This window comes from Bos javanicus, chromosome 1 (assembly GCF_032452875.1).
Source record: "Bos javanicus breed banteng chromosome 1, ARS-OSU_banteng_1.0, whole genome shotgun sequence".
NCBI classification, from domain to species: Eukaryota; Metazoa; Chordata; class Mammalia; order Artiodactyla; family Bovidae; genus Bos; species Bos javanicus.
Window position 1 is genome coordinate 101,485,969 of NC_083868.1, and position 22,078 is coordinate 101,508,046.

The 22,078-nt window shown below is 33.1% G+C and overlaps 1 protein-coding gene across 1 annotated transcript in view; it reads left to right on the plus strand.

Moving 5' to 3' along the window:
• The first annotated feature begins 1,521 nt into the window (after positions 1 to 1,521).
• The window catches only part of BCHE (butyrylcholinesterase), a 77,148-nt gene continuing 56,591 nt past the window's right edge, over positions 1,522 to 22,078 (plus strand). The window contains exons 1-2 of the mRNA XM_061416876.1: positions 1,522 to 1,715; positions 8,100 to 9,624. Coding sequence (XP_061272860.1) covers positions 1,601 to 1,715; positions 8,100 to 9,624 — 1,640 coding nt within the window. The 5' untranslated portion in view covers positions 1,522 to 1,600. The remainder of the gene's footprint in view (positions 1,716 to 8,099; positions 9,625 to 22,078) is intronic.

Below are 22,078 nucleotides of genomic sequence, written 5' to 3' on the forward strand. Positions count from 1 at the left end.
ACTATTCACTGTGTTGTCAGTGTACTGTTTTTGAAAAAAATCTTTTTTCCTTTAGATAAACCATTTACTCTGTAACTTTTGTGTTACTAGATTGTCATTACTTAAACTATATTCTAAATACAATATAAATCACTGTGACTGTGAAATTCATTGTCTAATAAATACCTCCTAAGGAGCAAATTTCCCAGAAAAGATTATTTAAAAAGGCCAAAGTGGTTGGTATCTTGGGAACAGTTGACATGGAATGACATCAGAAAAATCTAGGTTAAAATTCTGATGCCAATTCCTACTAGTGGTAAAAAATATATATAGCCAAGTTTCTGATCTTTAAGAGCCTCAGTGTCCTCATCTGAAAATGCAATTAGTAATATTTAACTTATATATTTGTTGAAATAAAATAAAACAAGTTATGTAAGTTGTCAATTATAATGACTGACACAAGACAGTATTAATAACAAATGACAGTTCTTACATTTGCATATTTGAAATCTTAAACATGTTTTAAAAACAAAACATAGGCTTATCCACAATTACATGCCTACTGGTTAGTCCATGACAAGCCCCAAAGCGAGAGACTTAAAAGTGAAAGTGATCGTTTGTGGGAGATAAAGACTATAACTGCAATGAGAAGTCAGGCATTAAAAGGTTCATAAAAAAAATTTTTTTATGTGTTTTTTCATTTGCCCGAAAAGCCAAGTCAGGGAAGATAAGGTTGAAAGATGCATATACATCCTTGAGAGTTCACGCAGTTTCAGCTGACAAGTGTGTTTTTCTATAAAGTATAGTGATGAATGTTCATTCTATTTTATTTTCCTCGTCTCAAGCAGAAATTTTGTGGCTTCTTACAACACTTGACTGCCTGCAGGGTCCCCAATTAGGAAATTATCAAAGCTGATATCTGTATGATTTACATGGATGTTGGGGTGTAGGGGCTGGAAGGACATACATATCACATTCATTCATTGATAAAACTAGTCTTTTGATTTTCATAGTTTTACCAGAATAGTTTCCTATTTAATTTTTTACACTTCTTTATAACTATATGTGAAGAAGGAAATGGCAACCAACTCCAGAACTCTTGCTTGGAGAATCCCATAGACAGAGGGGCCTGGCAGCCTACAGTCCATGGGGTGGCAAAAGTGAGTGGGACGCAACTGAGGGACTAAACAATAGTAACACAGCTAAGTGCTTGACACAGATTGAAGGTACAACAATTTCAACAACATTTCTTTAAAGCAACATATATATATTTAAATCAAAATCAGCATGAGAAAAATGTAGATTCCATAAAGGAGAATAAAACCTTAAAAGTTCTAGAGGTGTTTAAAAAGAAAATGAAAACAAACGATTAAAAAAGAAAAAAAAAACCCTGTGTATTTTCTGTTCAATTTCAGTATCTGCTCTGTAGCTTTCTTTTTCTTCACTCTAGATGAGTGTCTGCAATCTTAAAACACGACTCCGGTAATACTTTTGTAAATGAATCACTACAGCATTCATACAATTAGCCTCTGAACAGATGTCAGAAAGTAAAGATTGGCTGCTTCTAGATCAAGTTGCCGCTGCCAACTCTCGCGAGCTTTGTCAGTAACTGTTGATTGTAATGTCAGTGCAGTCCAATTTACAGGCTGGAGCAGCAGCTGCATACTGCATTTCCCTGAAGTATTATATGATTTCCACTCCTTGCAAACTTTATCATCTTTGTTGCAGTGAGTCGGGTAAGTTGCTCTGAATTTACGTCTTCCTGTAGGGATGGAAGTTACCCTGAAGCTCATTCTGTAAGAGCAATGTGATCCCTTCACGTGTTTGTTGTGCCCCGTTGGTGCTCTGTGGGAGGCAGTCATTGGAAATGGGACAGATGAAGGGAGCAGCCACATACATCAAACCTTCTGATTATTCAGGAAACAGACTGAGTCCACTTAACTGCTAAGGAAACAATGAATTTGTTCAACTTTGTATAAAGGACCATAGCACTTAATGGGATCACCGCAATGTATGTTCCTAATCCACCCTCTAAGGGAAAACATTTTATGCTGTGTTTTACATTTAAATGCTCTGTTTGGTGAATGTCTCCTTAAAAGAGAAACAAAAGTGTTTATTGACCAATCTTACTCTCTATTTTTTTCTTTTTTTAAAATGGTTTGAAATGAATAGTTCTCTTATTGTCTGGTTTTACAGAGCACTTAGCATTTTGCCATTTGAAACTTTAGCAAAATCAATTTGCAAAAGAAAGGTCTAAGTTTGTTTTGTATAAAAGGAAAGATCTACTTCTTGATTTGATTTACAAACTTTTGTCTAGTTTGCCCTGTTTATTCTTTTTCTAATATGTGTATTTATAGACAAGTGTTTTACATTTGCTGTTATTTTTATTATTATAGAAATAATAGCAAATGCACACTTTCTGCTCATCCTATAATTTTGTAAATCTACCTTTATTTTGATATCAATTCTTATTTCACCAGAGGATTTAGCATTGAGTTTTTATAAAACAATATGAATGATTAAAAGTGAACTGAAATGTGAACAAAATTATTTCACTATTTATGATTTCTGTTTGTAATTTAAAAGAAAATAAAGTTATTCCTTCCAACTTTTTATGAATATATTGAATAATAATAAACTCAGGAGTTACTGTTACTAGTCTGTATAATGCCTTCCATAATATGAGCTATCTCATAGCTATGATAAATATAATTATATGTCACTTATGTAGTTATTAAGGATAAGCATGAGGTTTTAAAGAATTATTTTTACTTTAAATGACAACCTTTGGAATTCTCTGTGTGTTTGAAATAGAGTGGTCTTTTGGATGCAAATTAAATTTCTAATTGAATTTGCAAAGTTCTGTTTTGTTCTTCTAGACATATTATTGTCCTTAGTTTTTTAATTATAAGAAAATATTTGGTGAAACTCCAACTAAAAATCTTAATATATTTATTTGAAACAAAAATTTGTAATATATAGTGGAACTATACATAACATTGTTCTGTAATTTCTAAGTCTCCTGTAAATGTGTTAGCATATTTTCAGAATTTAAAAAAATAAAAAAGAAAGCTAAAAAAAGAAAATATAGGGATCTACTCCATATTTCAGCTTTTCAAATATAAGCAAATGATATCTTATTTACAGATTTAATTTATGCTTTGATTTATTTCTTGGTAACAATGAATAATGCATGCTTAAATTATATGTCTTCATTTTAATGCTTTCTTGCCAAAATCTGCTCATTCTTATCAAAACTGAACGGTTCCAAGTGGAGAATTATAAATGAATAGATGTCAACCTAAGAACAGATTGAACTTTGTAAAAAGACCCAAGATATCTAATATTAAATGTTCAAATTATTCACACAATAAAAAGTTTGTAAAATGTTTTCCTCCTTGAGGAGAGTTATAGATCTGTGTTTCATACCTAATATAGTGTCTTCTATCTATACATCCTTTTAGTGTCTATTGGGTATCTGAAGGATCCCTGGAAGACAATGCTGTAGTTTATAAACAGACTTCCTCAATTCCCCGCTTCACTTAGCCTACAACAAAACAAGCTTTTTAGGTTTGATATAAAGGCTCAGTTGTTTTAATTGGACTATCTACATTTTAGTGGCCCTTGTTCTAGATCATATTATCTAGATGGCTCTTTTCCTACCATTTTAACAGTCTTTATTTTTATATAGAAGTATACATTCTACTAAAACTTTCTTAAAAAGACAAGAAAACTACATTCAGCGAAAACTATTAACAGGTTTTGCTTGACCATCCTTTAATAAGTCCTTGACTGCCCCATTATTTAGAAAATTTGGTTGATATCCAATTATGACAAATATATGGCAAATAAACAGCTTTTTATACCAATAATTTTATTATACTCATATCTTATACCATTGAATATTTTTAAAACTAGTCAAGGAATTTTGATACTACTTTCAAAATTGAATTAAAAATGCAAAAAGAAGAAAATACATTTTTAATTTTGGAAGTTTTTTTTTTTTTAAGTTGAGAATAATTTCCCCAAATTGCCAGTAGATTTTGATATCCTGGAGCATTTGATAAACTTGGAACACTATAGTATTCATTATTTTCCAGGTTTGTCTCCCTCCTCACTCCCATCAATTTTCTTTTGCAATTCCAAACAAAACTAATGCCTTTAATCAAGTATTAAATATTATTACAATAAATTAGTTGATTTAAACTGAGTATTTCTAAATTCATTTACTCAGTTGTCCTTGGTATGAAAATTTACCCCATTCTTTGTGATAAACATGTTATGTGTTCTCAGAATTTAAATTGTTTAATGTACCAGTAGTCAATTTGCAACAGAATTTATAGGATGAAATAAATGAAATTTTGTTGAATACTTTAATTATTAATAAACACTTAGAGATACAGAGCAATAACATTTTTTAATCTCCTTTGTCTACTTTTTGATTGCTTATCATGTGATAATGTATATTAAAAACATAAACATCTCTTAATGGTAAAACTACAGTGCAGCATTTAGACTAGAAAATACTAGATTATGAAAAAAAAATTATTCTTACTTAAATAAAGGACTGCAGTGGCTCAGCAGTAAAAAATCCTCCTGCAATGCAGGAGACCCAGAGTTCAGTCCCTGGGTTGGGAAGATCCCCTGGAGGACGGCATGGCAACCCACTCTAGTATTCTTGTCTGGAGAACCCCATGGACTGAGGAGCCTGGCAGGCTACAGTTCATAGGGTCACAAAGAGTTGGACATGACTGAAGTGACTTAGCATGCATGCAAATAAATATAAACATATTAGCCTACACTAATAATGAGTATGCAAATAGAAGCATATGTTCATGCTAAAACCTAGATTTAATAATATAGTATTTAAAATTATTCCAACAGGTTAACACCAAGGTGAATTAGAATTATATTACCATTCTTGCTACAAACACAAGCTTATATGATTGAATGTTACTAATTACATTATTTATAATTACAAGGTGTAAGTACTTATATTAGTAATACCAAGGTGATGACTCATAGATATCACTGTTGAAAAAGAAAGATTATTACTCATATAAATCATATTATATAACATTAAGTTCTACTTAGCACAAAATATAAATAAAAGCATGCAAGTACTTATATAAATCAATTAAGTGACATGGAATGTTATTACAACCTTTTAGATGTTATAGCAGCCTTTCATAATACATGCAATGAATATTATTACATTTATTAATTACATACAAAAACAAAATATGTTGGTAGTAATTTTATATTCGCTATGGAATAAAATTAATAAACAATAGAATGAAAGTTTGAAAACTGTCAGAAATCAAAAATTATCAGGATCTGTTATATGGTTTATGTAAAACCAAACAAAAAGAATACAATCTTTATTAGACTTAGTAGAGATTGATTGAGCTAGGCCAAATGCCTACCTCCAATTTAGAAGAAATGTCTTAGGATTTATCAGAAGGGGGAAAAAATAAAACTGTAGTATGTGTTAGCAGTATCTCTAAAACTCCTAACTCTCTGAAATATAAAATTTTATTAGAGTCAAATTTGCTACTGCTGCTGCTATTTAGTCATTAAGTTGTGTCCAACTCTTTGTGACCCAATGGACTGTAGCCTCCCAGGTTCCTCTGTCCATGGGATTTCCCAGGTGATAATATTGGAATAGCTTGCCATTTCCTTCTACAGGGGATATTCCTGACCCAGGGATTGAACCAAGGCTCCTGAATTGGCAGGCAAATTCTTTACCACTGAGCCATCAGGGAAGCCTCAAGTGTCAAATTTATAGGCATCTTTATATTACCATGCTGTTGCTGCTGCTGCTGCTAAGTCGCTTCAGTCCTGTCTGACTCTGTGCGACCCCATAGATGGAGCCCACCAGGCTCCCCCATCCCTGGGATTCTCCAGGCAAGAACACTGGAGTGGATTGCCGTTTCTTTCTCCAATGCATGAAAGTGAAAAGTGAAAGTGAAGTCGCTCAATTGTGTCCGACTCAGCGACCCCATGGACCGTAGCCTACCAGGCTCCTCTGTCCATGGTATTTTACAGGCAAGAGTATATACCATGACATTATATTTATTATTTTTATAAAAAATTATATTTAATTTGATTATAATATCTAAATTTCATAATAGAATATATATAGTGTTAAAATATTATATACTTCAAAATATTTTATTGGTAATAACAGAGTCATTTATTTCAAAATTGAGAGCATAAAAAATCTCATGGCTTAATTTTTTAAAGCCTTACTATTATAGCAATCATTATGTATAAATATATATGTGTATGTAGGCATAAACATGCAGATATAAGTAGAATTAGAGATAAATATATTTATAGACATAGCCATAATCATAGACAAAGAGACAGAGATAGCAGTAGAAATGGATATACATCTATAAGTACTGTACATTGAACAAAGTAGTGTATACAGTGGATTAGTTTATTCATATATTTTGGGGGATCAAAAAATACCTGTTGGTTACTAGCTGTCCTGTGAGCAGTGGTAAATGAGGCTCATTAACTGTGAGGATCATAGATCTAAGACAGTTATCTTAATAGGTAGTGCCTAAATCACTGCCTTCTAAGACAATCTAAAATTTAAGAAAAAAAATAAAAAATCTAATACAAATTCTCAGTGCTCACAGGATTAGTTTCATGGACACATAGTTTGGATTTATTATTACACTCTTAAAACATAATGAAGAAAACATTTTGTACATGTATGGAACTTTGCTATTGTTTTATGGATGAGAATCAGTGTTTGTATTTGACAATTTTAATCAGATTTTCTTTTTTTTCTCAGTTGTATAAAGATATTAGTTCTTTCAGATGATATCTGCATTACATTTTTCTATTCTTTGTCACTTAGAGTTTCAGAATGTGATTTAAATTTTTTTATTGAAAAGAAACTCAACTGTGCATTATGAATTTTAAATAAAACTTTGATTTCCCCAAATGTTCTTTTCATATTTTTAAATAAATATTATTTCATGAAATGTCAAATAGTGATGATTTGGTAGGTATCAAAGATTACTTTTGCTTCACCCACTTTTTCCAGTAATTCCTTAATTTTAATCTTCTGATTTCACTGTCCACTACCAAAATATAAGCAAATCTGACCATGCTAACACATTTAACCTCCCTAGTTGCATATGCTTTAATAAATTAACAGATTAAGACATGTATTGAGTCATCTCTGAGTGTAAAATTTCTTCTAAATTGATTTCTTCATCCACACATTACATTATCAGTCAGTCTCTTCATTGACAATATAATTTAGGTAGAAAAACCCTTCATGGTTATTCAGTTCCAAAGGACTGGTATATATCCAGTCTTCTCTATCTATTTCTGGTAGACCTTTATAGTGATAGAAGATTTGTTTGTTTTCACAATTTGTAGGATTAATGGCAGCTACTGCATTTTTTTTTGTTACTTAACATTTTATGAATTTCTTGTCCAAATTCTCTTCTGACCTTACATTATCCTTATGCTTGTACAGAGGAAAAAACCACTAAGGCAAAAAGGACCCCAGATGGGACTGTGGAAACAGAAAAAGACAGTAATAGGTCTGAAGATCCTTAGAGTTTCTTAACCTACTTCACAGCTCTGTCAAGAGCCAGTCAGCCATGATTAGAACTGTATATATATTCCAGAGAATATGTGAGCTTGTATTTCTTCCTCTAACCAAGGTAGAAATTTAATCTACTATATCTGTCATTAATAGACTGCCACTTAATGCCTGGTAAAATTGTATATATATATATATATATATATATATACACACACACACATATATATACACAAACACACACACGTATGCCTTGGACGAATTTTCTCCTTAAAATACTAAATCTCTCTTTCTTACAGAGGTTTGTAAATGAATCTCTTCAAATTGAAATCATTTCTTTTTCCATTTCCATTTCACTCATTTCTTTCCTAAATTGAAAACTGAAATATGTCCAACCATTTTCTATTGTTTGTAGCAGTAACAGATTAATTAGTTTTCATAATTTACAGGATTAATAAGAACTGCTAAATTTTAGTTAATTATCATCAATAAAATATAACATTAGATGCATGAAGCTGTTAAAACTTCCTGCTTACCTCTCTTGCAGAAACCAATATGCAGAGCCGGAGTACAGTCATATACATCAGATTTGTCTTGTGGTTCCTTCTGCTCTGGGTACTCTTTGAGAAGTCACACACTGAAGAAGACATCATAATTACCACCAAGAATGGAAAAGTCAGGGGGATGCACTTGCCAGTACTTGGTGGCACAGTAACAGCCTTTCTTGGAATCCCGTATGCACAGCCACCTCTTGGTAGACTACGATTCAAAAAGCCACAATCTTTGACCAAGTGGCCTGATATTTGGAATGCCACAAAATATGCAAATTCTTGTTATCAGAACACAGATCAAAGTTTTCCAGGCTTCCTTGGTTCAGAGATGTGGAACCCAAACACTGACCTCAGTGAAGACTGTTTATATCTAAATGTGTGGATTCCAACACCTAAACCAAAAAATGCTACTGTAATGATATGGATCTACGGTGGTAGTTTTCAGACTGGAACATCATCTTTGCATGTTTATGATGGCAAGTTTCTGGCACGGGTTGAAAGAGTTATTGTGGTTTCAATGAACTATAGAGTGGGTGCCCTCGGATTCTTAGCTTTACCAGGAAATCCTGAGGCACCAGGGAATGTTGGTCTATTTGATCAACAGTTGGCTCTTCAGTGGGTCCAAAAAAACATAGCAGCCTTTGGTGGAAATCCTAAAAGTGTAACTCTCTTTGGAGAAAGTGCAGGAGCAGCTTCAGTTAGCCTTCATTTACTTTCTCCTGAAAGCCACCCGTTGTTTACCAGAGCTATTCTGCAAAGTGGATCCTCTAATGCTCCTTGGGCAGTGACATCTCGTTATGAAGCTAGGAACAGAACATTGACTTTAGCTAAATTTATTGGTTGCTCTAGAGAAAATGACACTGAGATAATCAAATGCCTTCGAAATAAAGATCCCCAGGAGATTCTTCGTCATGAAGTGTTTGTTGTCCCCTATGGTACACTCTTATCAGTAAATTTTGGTCCCACTGTGGATGGTGATTTTCTCACTGACATGCCAGACACACTACTCCAACTTGGACAGTTCAAAAAAACCCAGATCTTGGTGGGTGTTAATAAAGATGAAGGGACAGCATTTTTAGTATATGGTGCTCCTGGCTTCAGCAAAGATAACAATAGTATTATAACCAGAAAAGAATTTCAAGAAGGTTTAAAAATATTTTTTCCAGGAGTGAGTGAGTTTGGAAAGGAATCGATCCTTTTCCACTACATGGACTGGTTAGATGATCAGAGAGCTGAAAAGTACCGTGAGGCCTTGGATGATGTTGTTGGGGATTATAATATCATATGTCCTGCTTTGGAGTTCACCAAAAAGTTCTCAGATATGGGAAACAATGCCTTTTTCTACTACTTCGAGCACCGATCCTCCAAACTCCCTTGGCCAGAATGGATGGGAGTGATGCATGGTTATGAGATCGAATTTGTTTTTGGTTTGCCACTGGAAAGAAGAGTTAATTACACAAAAGCTGAGGAAATTTTTAGTAGATCCATTATGAAACGTTGGGCAAATTTTGCAAAATATGGGTAAGTGCCAATTTTTGTAATTGTTCTTGTTTGTTTTGTTTTGCTTAGCTTTGCATGTTCCCCAGTGTAGACTTCATTCAAGGTACAGAAACATTTTGATTATTTATTCTCTTCACACCTTAAGCTGGTTTTGTTTTTCATTATTTAGTACATTTCAGTTCCTTGCATCAGAGTGCTTAAAAGAAATAATCAAAGGACTTTTATGAAAAATATTTTCTGATTTCATTTCCAAAGCAGCATAAAGTACTTTAACAACGTTCCCCAAAGTTTGTATGGAACTAGATGTCCACCTTGCGAACAAGATGTCCACCTTGTCAAGTGCTTTTCAGCCTAAAAGTTCACAGTGTTCACATGTTTAAGAAGGAGCAGGAATATCTCTCTTTTGCTCATGCTCTTAAGCAGTGGTACACTGTTTCCTGATACACAAAGAAAGACATACCATCACAGGAAAATCAAAGGGCAGGATGGTATTCAGGTTGGTCCTCACATTACTCAAAATACAGAATTTGACATTTTATCAACGTTTTTTATTCCCTAATATGTTTGTTCAGAGGTTTTAGGTAACCTTGGTTGAACAAGAGCTGCAAGGCTCATCTTGTTTAGCTAAGCTGCTTTCCACTTGAGTAGTCACAAGGGTGACATTACATAATAAGAGATGCTACAAAAGAACATATTTTCCCTCATATGTTATAAATATTGTGATATTATCTCTTCAATAGTCAGAGGAAAAAATGCTCTTTTAATATCAATATATTTTCTATTTTTTAATACTTCATGTGTATAAAAAATAAGGATTTTGTAATAATGTGTAACCTCAAATTGAATTTTCTACACCAAAAATTTGTATCAGTGAGAATAACCAAAAAAATAAAAATTGGGGCATCTCTTTTTTTGAAAAATGCTTACAGAAACTCACAAACTGATTGATGCATTAATCCAATTTGTCATCCTATCTTTATAATCAAAAAGAATTTGGGGAATGATTTTCTTTCTGGTTTTATTTTCCGTCCTCCATTTGGTTTGTTTTTTATTTTATTTTTTAACTTTACAATATTGTATTGGTTTTGCCATATATAAAAATGAATCCACCACAGGTATGCATGTGTTCCCCATCCTGAACCCTCCTCCCTCCTTCCTCCCCATTACCATCCCTCTGGGTCGTCCCAGTGCACCAGCCCCAAGCGTCCAGTATCGTGCATCGAACCTTGGAATTCATTGTGTTGATGCTTCATGTTATTGTAGGTATCTTTCTACAAAGTATCTGAATTTTATAACTCCTCTCAAAATGTTTTGACACTTATTCACTGTATATAAGGCTAAAACTCTTCCATCTGGCATTAAGATGCTTCTCTAACCTTGCTACAACCCATTCTCCTTAGTACCTGTTTCTTTGGTAGAGGAATTATCACATGAATATCAAAGATTTCAAGTTTAACTATACCTTAGAACCTGTTCTTGCTGTGTGCCCTGTTTAGAAAATTTACCTCTCTCCTTTTTAATGACACAAGTCCTACTATTGTGTTGTTTTGACCAATTACATGTTTCATACAGAGTAACTTTAATTCTAAGAGTTGTAATTGCTTCAGACCTGTTTTACACTCCCAGAGAAACCATTGACAGTCATGTATCTAAATGCTATCTTTCATTTTATTCTGAGCCTCCTAAACTAGACTAAGATCTAACTTCTTGATAGAGAAGTTATGGTTTTATTGGATACTTATTGAAGTACTGACATTGGTATATGTCCCACTTCACAAATATTTAGATTCAGTAAGAACAAGTTAAACTTTTTTTTAAGATATGTAAGCTATTATCTGTAGCTGTACAATATATTACACCTTCTCAACATCAGCCTAAATTTCTGCTTAACAAGGAACATCTTATTTCTAGAACTACTTTAGAATTATGTATATTTCATTCTGTTCTCTCCCTCAAGGCTTTAATCCACATTAAATCACTTGAATATGTTTTTAATTCTGTCTGACAATTCTAGAGATTATAAATAATTTAGGGGAACTATTAAGGTAATTTAAGGGAAACATCAACATTTCTTCAAAATATTGATGCCTATAATTTTTAAAAGACTTATATCTTACATGTTTAAATCATCAAGAAATATATATTTTCTTATTTCACAATGGAGAACACTGAGAACGAGGTGAAGTATCTATGGCAAATGAGTGCAACAGGTCAAAGAAGAGAATATTTGATAATTAATGGAATAAAAGATTGTTTAATCCTAATTTACTTCTATGATTAGCATACTTTAATAGGGAATAAATGAATATTGAAAAAATTTTATGTAATAGTAAATTCACATGAACAAGATTAAAACCATAAAGATTAAAGTAAACTTTTTAGTGTAGTTGAGTCATAGATACCATTCAGCAAGATACCAATTTAACCAGTGAGTTTCTTTATAGTCCATGCTTGCACAATTGGACAGAGATAATAATATGTCATATGCATTGAGATTTGACTTGATGGAAAACATAATGTTAATCTCCTGGTGTGCACTATATTTTTTCAAAGTATACCTATGTAATAAATACAGAAGCTTAGAATGATTAAATAAACTCCATGGTAACAAAGTTGGTTTAAGTGTCAGGTTGGGAAATCTACTCACATTCATTTGCCCACAAACATGATGTTTGATGTTCTCTTCCCAGGGAGATGCTCCCCCTTGGTTTGCCTCCACTCCCCATACCAAGGACATTTAACAGTATCTGGAGTTATTTTTTTATTTTTTTAAATTTTATTTTATTTTTAAACTTTACGTAATTGTATTAGTTTTGCCAAATATCAAAATGAATTCGCCACAGGTATACATGTGTTCCCCATCCTGAACCCTCCTCCCTCCTCCCTCCCCATACCATCCCTCTGGGTCGTCCCAGTGCTCTAGCCCCAAGCATCCAGTATCGTGCATCGATCCTGGACTTGCGACTCGTTTCATACATGACATTTTACTTGTTTCAATGCCATTCTCCCAAATCTTCCCACCCTCTCCCTCTCCCACAGAGTCCATAAGACTGTTCTATACATCACTGTCTCTTTTGCTGTCTCGTACACAGGGTTATTGTTACCATCTTTCTAAATTCCGTATATATGCGTTAGTATACTGTATTGGTGTTTTTCCTTCTGGCTTACTTCAGTCTGTATAATAGGCTCCAGTTTCAACCACCTCATTAGAACTGATTCAAATGTATTCTTTTTAATGGCTGAGTAATACTCCATTGTGTATATGTACCACTGCTTTCTTATCCATTCATCTGCTGATGGACATCTAGGTTGCTTCCATGTCCTGGCTATTATAAACAGTGCTGTGATGAACAGTGGGGTACACGTGTCTCTTTCCCTTCTGGTTTCCTCAGTGTGTATGCCCAGCAGTGGGATTGCTGGATCATAAGGCAGTTCTATTTCCAGTTTTTTAAGGAATCTCCACACTGTTCTCCATAGTGGCTGTACTAGTTTGCATTCCCACCAACAGTGTAAGAGGGTTCCCTTTTCTCCACACCCTCTCCAGCATTTATTATTTGTAGACTTTTGGATCGCAGCCATTCTGACTGGTGTGAAATGGAGTTATTTTTGAGTATCACTTCTGGAACTGGGGTGGGCTATAGCTATATAGAGGCCAGGGATGCTGCTAAACTTCTTACAATGCTCAGGATAGTCCCCCAGCAACAAATTATGCATTCCAAATGTCAGTAATGCCTAGATTGGGAAACTGCAGATTTTTACTCCCATATAACCCCAAAATCACATACAAAGAAAGTAAAAAGTAGAAATAAGAGTTGTAATTATCATTCAGGAAAGTGAATTTTCAAGTACATGGTTCATAAAATGTTTTAATGCCTTTTTCTCCTTAAAGAATGTTTAGTATATGTTCTATTTCTTATTAGGACTAAGTTCAAAATAATTTTGAACTTTTCTTTGTGGTATTTTATTTTCCCAATGGGTTGTTTAGTAGTCTTTTATTTAACTTTCAGCTATTTGTATGATTTCTAGATAGTTTGTTGTGGATTTCTAATTTAATTCAGTTCTAGTTGAGACTCTACTCAAGATTTTCCGTTTTGAAATATATTGAGAATTATTTTATGACCCAGATATGATTCATATGGGTGATTATTTTATGTGCTCTTGAAAAGAATGCCTGTTATTACTTGGTATGATTAATTAATTAGTAAATTAATTAATTCATGGTTTCTCAGGTCTTCTAATGTTTTTGTCTACTTATTTTAAATACTGAGAGAAGGGTACTAACATCTTTCACTATAATTGTGATTCTGTTTATTTCTCCACTTAATTCTACTAATTTTTCTTTTACTATTTTAAATTTATACTATTAACTCCGTGCACATTTAGGATTATGTATTCCTGATTAGTTGACTTTTATCATTTTGAAATGTCTCTGTCCTGAAATTGACTTTGCCTAATATTAAGATAGATACATCAAGTTTCTCATGCTATGTTTGCACAATATATTTTGTTCCATCCTTTTACTCTAACTCATCTAATTAAAAAAAAAAAAAGAAACCTTTCTTAGATTTAGCATGATTAACCCAATTGGCATTTAGTATAATTATCAATGTGTTTTGTTTAAATCTACCATCTTGCTATTTTGAATCCATCCTTCTTATTGCTCCTTTGCAACTCTTTCCTCTTTAATGTTTATGCTGTTTTATTTTTTATGGATGTTTAGTTTGTCTTTAATTTTTTCCCCAGTGTTTGTTTTAACACTAAAATTGTTTCACTTATAACTATCTACTTAGAGTTAATACTGACCTACTTTGCTGACATTTCCCACTTTCTAAACAATTCATGCTTCCTATTTTCCATTTCACTCTTAACTACTTCACAACTGTAAGAAATTAGCAATAAAGTTTCATGTATTCTCCTCATTTTTTATATTGTCCTATGTTTATGGAATATATAATATAAAATATCTCTTAAAATTGTATTTGTTTCTTACAAGTTATATTAATGTAAATTCATAAAATAAAAAGCATAGTCTTTTATGTTTACTTGTGTGTTTAGTGGGGTTTCCCTGGTGGCTCAGATGGTAAAGAATCTACCTGCAATTTAGAAGACCTGTATTCCATCACTGGGTTGAGGAGATTTGGAGAATGAAATGGCAGTCCACTCCAGGATTCTTGCCTGGAAATTTCTGTGGGCATATATCATTTCCAGTGTTCTTGACCCTTCCTATGGATTCTAATTGTCATCTGGAATTTTTTTCCTTTGTGCTAAAAAACATCCTTTAGAATTTCTAATTGGCAGTTTGAATAGTTACAAATTCTCTCAACATTTTTTTTTTTTAATCTGAAGATACCTTTATTTTCCTTCGATTGAATGAATTTTTTTTTAAAGATAGATTTCTGGTTTAATCTTTTTTTTTCTTTTTTTTTCCATCAGTTTAAAGATATGTCCCATTATCTTCTTGTCTCTACAGTTCTGATGTAAAGTGGACCTTTATTTGTATGATTGCCCTCTCTATACAATGTAAAAAATTTTTTTCTCTGGTTGATTTCAAAATTTCCTCTTTATCTTTGGTTTCAATTGTTTATCCATGGTATTTCCAAGAATGATTTCTTTGTCTAGGGATTTTGTCTTGTTTTGTTTTTGTCTGATGTTTGCTAAGCTTAGTAATTTTTAATATCACATTTGAGAAACTTTGTATCAGTATTCCATCATATATTATTTCTGCCCCAGTCTCACTCTCATCTCCTTCTAGAACTCCGATTATACATGCACTAGATTATTAAATTTTGTCCCGCAGGTCACTAAGCTTCTGTTGCCTTTTCTTCAGATTTGCAAATTAGATACATTTTAAAATTTTCTTTACAAGCTCAATGACTCTTTTTGTATCATCTCCAATCTGTGATTGAAGGTAACCAATGAATTTTTTATTTCACTTATTTTAGTTTTCAGATTGAATTTTTTTCAGTAGTTTCATTATTTTGCTGAGTTCCTCCCTGTTTTCTATTTAGTTATTATTCTTTAAGTTCCTGAACATATTTAAAATAGCTGCTTTAAGTTGCTCATTCAATATCTAGTTGATGGGTTCATGTACTGTTTACCTATTTCTTTGCATGTCTAGAAATTTTCACATTTGTACTAGACTTTGTGGATGATGCAGCAGAAATTCTATATTATTTTAGTCTTCTCTGAAGAATATATATTTCCACTGAATGATGGTTGTTTGTTTTTAATTTTACCAGACAGTTCAATTAAGAGATGTGTATATACTTCAATTTGTCTGAAGTATGTGTAGACTTGGTTTTATATTTTGAGTGAATCCATGAAAGGTCCAAAATATTTTATAGACTCTTTAAGTTGGCAGAACTTAAACTAATGTCTTTTTTCACTGAAGATGTTACAGTTACTTGTTTTGTGTCTATTAGAGTGGAGTTAGTGCTTCCCATTCGTGCAGTGGTAAAGAATACGCCTGCCAATGCAGGAGATGCGAGATACGCAGGTTCAATCTTCTGGGTCAGGAAGATCCCTTGGAATAAGAAACGGCAACCCATTCCAGTCTTGTTGCCTGGAGAATCCCATGGACAGAGGAGCCTGGCAGGCTACAGTCCATGGGGTTGCAAAGAGCCGGACATGACTGAGGACACACATACACCATGGTAGAGATAGACTGGGTCTCCTTAATCTGAAGTTATGGCCTTCCACTCAGCTGGCCTGCATATTAATGAGATGAAAGCAAAGTGTTGACAACATTATACTAGTTATTCACTCTCCAGCTGTCCCATCTCTTCTGCTTTCAGCCATGCAGTCTCTTCTCTTTTCCCAGTCTCTCATGTACTTGCTCTGAATATATTCAGCCCAGGCCTCAGCCAAAGATGTGCAGGGAGACCTGTCCCACAGATTCTAGCTACTTCAATACCCCAGAATTCTTATTTCTGTTTTTTAGCCTCAGTGAAGCTACTGTACTCTGCTTAGGTTCAAGCTCCCTGCATCTTGGATAGCCAGTTATCTTCATGTGAGCAACCACAGTAAACATGGCCTCACCTTGAAGTACCTCTTCTCTCAAATAACATAGACTTGTGTTGCCTGTTATCCAGTTCCTGAAACTCATCATTTTATTGTTTTGTTTTTTGCTTTTGGTCCAGTATATACTTGTTTATGGTGGGACAGTTAATCCAGTTTCAATTATTCCATCATGGGTGACAATGAAAGCCCAACCCGATTTGTATTTTAAGAGAATCTTAACCTTTATGTACTTCATTCAGTTCCATGAAATTCATTTTTCCAGTTACTTTAAAAACACTTGTCAATTTCCAAGATATAGGTTAAAAAAACAACTTTTAAAATTTCATTTCTTTGCAAAAATAAAGAAAACGTTATCCTGTGAAAGCACTAAATAGTATTTGAATTTGGTATCTTTAGTTGCATGGTTTGAAATTCCTTATAAAATATATACAATATAACTTAAGCCTTAGCTAATTGGAATTAACTACCTATATGCATTTTGCCTGCTTTTGCTTTTCCCTCAATCCCATCTCTAAAATGAATTTAAATCTAGATCCAAATAGCAGGCATGTGCATCACACCCAGTATCCTATAATAGGAGATATTAAAATATCAATATAACATATATATATCCATCAGTTATTCAGCTAGTCAATACCTTGATGACCAATAGATTAGATTAACCAGCACTTAATGATGTATCTTCAGCACTAACTCAGTGATACAGGAAATTGGTGAAATCAAACTTGATTTGTCAAACAGACCAGAACAACTAAAGGAGGAAAATAAGCCGAAATACAATTAGTATAACGTCAGACAGAGGATGGTTATTCCTGGACCCCTCCAATTGCCTCCTGCTGCTGCAGAGCATCATTTGTTTACTGTGTTCTCTCTGGGTGCTATTTTCAGAATTCCTTCAGGGCACCGCCTCCAGTTGAGCTATTCACAGTGCAGTTACCTAGCCTTCCCCATCATAAGTGATAGCCCTGATGTGTCCAGTGTTAATCTTACTAGGGATCCTTTGTGTATAATCTCAGCCAAGTGACTTAGCATCCCTTACTGTGTTTTCCTATCTGAAAAAATGAGGCTATAAATATACCTCCCTTACTGACATGTTGAAATAAACCTTATCATTGACAGGAAACTGCATTCCTCTATTTCATTAAAAAATTCTGTTTTTCCCCTACCAAGCATAAACTACTTCAATCTATTCTTATCTAAGTTTAAACTTGGCTTCTTCCTCCAAATGTGAAATTGTTTAACTTCCTGGCTCAGCATTAGTCAAGTTTTCAAACAAATAAAGGTAAACTACAAAATTGAGGCAATTAACTTTCTTCTGTCTCTTTGGTGAGAATTCGTTTATTCAGGATCCTCTAAATTGGTTAATGTTCCCTAATACTTTTTTTTTTTTTTTTGGCCAGAAATAAATGGTATGACACAAATACTTTTTGTCCTATTTTGATGTCATGAAACCAAAAAGTTACTTAGCAAAGGATTTTTAGTAATCTCACAGCAGTATACCTGCTGTTATCCTCATGTGTCTTATTTATTTACTATTTATTCCCTTGGAGTGTGAGGAACAACTTTTTTACATAGGAATGAAACTATATTACTAAACTTTCAGTCCCCTAGTTTACTGATCTGTATAAAATAAATATGAACAGTTCATGACATTTGTCCTGGAAAGTAGGTGAGATTAAATGAATGCTGAGTCATAATTTCTTAGTGCACAAGATTATTTTGAATAATTGTCAGCATTTAAAATAGGCTTGCTTCTGTGTACTAAATTGTAATTACAACCATCAGAAATTTACAGATTTGCCAGATTTCTAAAATAATGAACTTTATAGCTATATTCCAGATATATATAAGATGGGTATTACACATGTACTTCCATAACTTCATTATACTAGTAGGAATATGCTTATTTTCTAATATTTATATAAAGTTTATTTAATAATATTTAGTTTTTAATAGGTGTATTTCTCTTGTGTTTACGTATATATGACACAAGAAATAAAGTAATTGAAATAACACTTCAATTCCAGTTAATTTTCAAACAAATCTGTTTTCTTTGTATGTTCTTTTTCATCTCCTGGAATCATTTTATATTTTTAAAAGGTAATAGAAAACTGAAGAAAAGTTAAAAAGAAAATGTTAGTGGAGAACTAGTGCCCCTTTATTCTAATTCTCTGTATAGGGATGTAGCGTGCATCTGTTCTCATTTGATTGAGTTCATATCCTGTTACCAAGAAATTAATTTTAAAATTACACTTGAGTTTATTTTTATTTTATTTTTCAACTTGAAATATATATTCTAGGACTTAATTACAATATACCTCTTAAGAAGCAATTTCTTAAATATACTAAAATGGTAGCAGTTGAAGATAGTTTTAAAGTGAACAGTATGATTAAACTGACAAGGTATGAAATATATGTATGGTATTATTAGAATGAAAATTTGCTGAAATGATGACACTATCTAACATTTCTGATGAGAAGAGTGTGGTCCATAGAAGAATAGTGAATTGGAGCTAAGAGGTGACAGAACAAAGATTAACTATGACTCAAGACTATTAACTTTCATTTCCTTCTATTATCCATTCACCAGGCTGCCTTCACCATGAATTATTGAAAGCAGTCATTAAATATGCTTACGAAATGCATTTGGTTACAAACTTATAATTTTAACATGTTAGCATGCTGATACTTGCCTGGATAATGTTACAGAGGTAAGGACAGAGAATAAACTAAAATTAAACATCATGACATACACAGACAAGTTTAAGTTTGTGAAAGACTCATCTGGCCATCTAATCCAATTATTGTCAGGCTTGTAATTAGATTTTTTGACAGATAATAGTTCATGTGGCTTCAAGAGTGAGACAAAAAGTCCTTGCCCTCCAATTCCAAAATTATTTGTGGTGCCTTATCGTAATTAACTTAACTGAAACATTTTGATGACTTTACAAAGAGGTCAGGGTTCAGATCCTCTGGGATTTATTTTATTGTTATCATGAATGCATCAATGTTGTATCACTTCAAATACTTTTCTCCACCTTAGGAATTAGTTGAGGAATTAGTTGGGAATAAAACAATAAATGTTTCCTGCAATATTCCTAAAAATACCTTAGTTTAACAAATATATTATATATGTAGGTGAAATATATATACATATATATGCATTAGGTGAAGGTCGCTCAACCGTGTCTGCCTCTTTGTAACACATGGACTATGCATTCCATGTAATTCTCCAGGCCAGAATACTGGAGTGGGTAGCCTTTCCCTTCTCCAGGTGATCTTCCCTACCCAGGGATCGAACCCAGGTCTGCCACATTGCAGGCAAATTCTTTACCAGCTGAGCCACAAGGGAAGCCCATTTTTGCGTTAGTGTAACCTATTTGAAAAGGAAGAATTATGTTACATGACAACTTAAAATGTACATAAGATGACTTGCAAACCGTTTCAGAGTGCAGTCATATTTTACCATCAGTGACAGTGGAATGAAAAGGAGAAACCAGATTCCCCAAAGAGCTACTACATCTACAAAAATGTTTGACTAAGTGTTTTGAAGTACTGTGGTATTAAGGGAGCTCATTAAAACATGGAAAATCATATTTATATTATAGGATCAATTTACTTAGATTAATATGATTTGTTCTCTGAGTTTGCCCAAAATTTTTGTGTATTTGGAAAAATTATAACATTCAATCTGCCTGTAAATCCTAAATTCAATCTGAAATTAGAGTTAATCATTTTTTAAAAATCAAAGTCATATTTTCAAGAATGTACATATAAATACAGTACTTCAAAGGATGTGTCAGATAGAAAATAACAACTTCAAAAAAAACCAAAATGTGGCTTTAAATATTTTGTTGTTTAAAATACTATATTTTTCTGATTGTTCCAAAATCAGAAAATATTAAAATGTGTTTGGTTAGATTGATAAGTTCCAAGAAATTATTCTTGCTACAGTTTTTCTCCCAAGTCAATAACACTCAAGATCAGAGTTAACAAGCATAACTCCACTCTCTTAAATTTTCTGCATGTTAATATCTCTCCTGGACACCTTCACATTAGCATGATAAATACTATTAACCTGATGGGATAGTCTGTAAATTTTTTTATACATGAAATGTTAATATTAAATTTTCCACAGACCTCTGTTATGTAAAAGCAATTGAATCTTTATCTTATGCAAATTAAATTTAATTGCTTTTGATGTATTATTCTTTATGAATTGATACATAATAATATCTGTCTTATGACTAGATTTTAAAATAGTAGTTATAAGTTATATATTATCTGATAAACCATTATAAAACAATAACAATTATATCAAAAGTGTTAGAATTACATATTTTTCTTAAAAGCCATAATGCCAAACATGCTTTTGCTGGTTTGGTATTTATGGAAATAGGAAAAATTACACATTTTATGAAACTCCTTATAATAAAAGTTTGCATCTTTTATAGACCTACTAATCACAAGTTAATATTGTTTGTTTAGATAGGTCATTATGTTGATTGGTTTATTCATTCTTCCACTTAGTCATTCAACAAATATTAACATATTTGAAAGCTTATATGAACCAAGTATTACTTAGGTGATATGAATACAGTAGTCATCAAAATATACCCAAGGAAAGAAAGGAAAAGCAAAACACTGGAGGGAAAAAAAAATCCCAGAGAAAGTTTCTACCTTCAGGGGCCAAACAATTTAATAGAAGGAAAAAGACAACTAACAAATATATAATAAAATTTTATATTGACCAGAGTTCTGAAAAAATACTAAGCATAATTAGGGATCTAGAGCCTGAAGTGAGTGGAATGTGACGATATTTGTAGGATTGCCATGAAAAGTCTCTCAAAAGTTATATTAGAGTGAAATGACAGAGTTAATCATGTGGATTTCCAGGAGAAAAATGTGATGTCAGTATCTTGGGAATAAGTTTTCTCCAGAGAAAAAGCAGCAAGGACATGCCCTAAGACTGAAATATTTAGGATGTTGCAGTTCCCAGGCGGTACAGTAATGAATCTGCTGGCCCACTGAAGGAGATTCCAGAGACACAGCTTCAGTCTCTGGGTTGGGAAGATCCCCTGGAGTAGGAAATGGCAACCCACTCCATATTCTTGCCTAGAAAATTCCACAGACAAAGGAGCCTGGTGGGCTACAGTCCATGGGGTCACAAAGAGACATGGCTGAATAACTGAACACAGACAGAAGCTAACATACGGAAAGCCGGAAAGCAAGTGTATGTGAAGGTAAGTGGTGAAAGGCAAAGTCTGAGAAGTATAGAGGGTCAAGATATATAAGATTTGGTGCTTAGATTGATTTTCTGGAATCTACTCTGAATGAAATGATAAGCCATGGGACATTTGGGGCAATTGAGTGGCATAATTTGACTCAAACTTTATAAGCATCTCTCTGACTTGTAGGTAAATAAGGGTGAAGCAGGGAGAGGAGCTAGGAGACT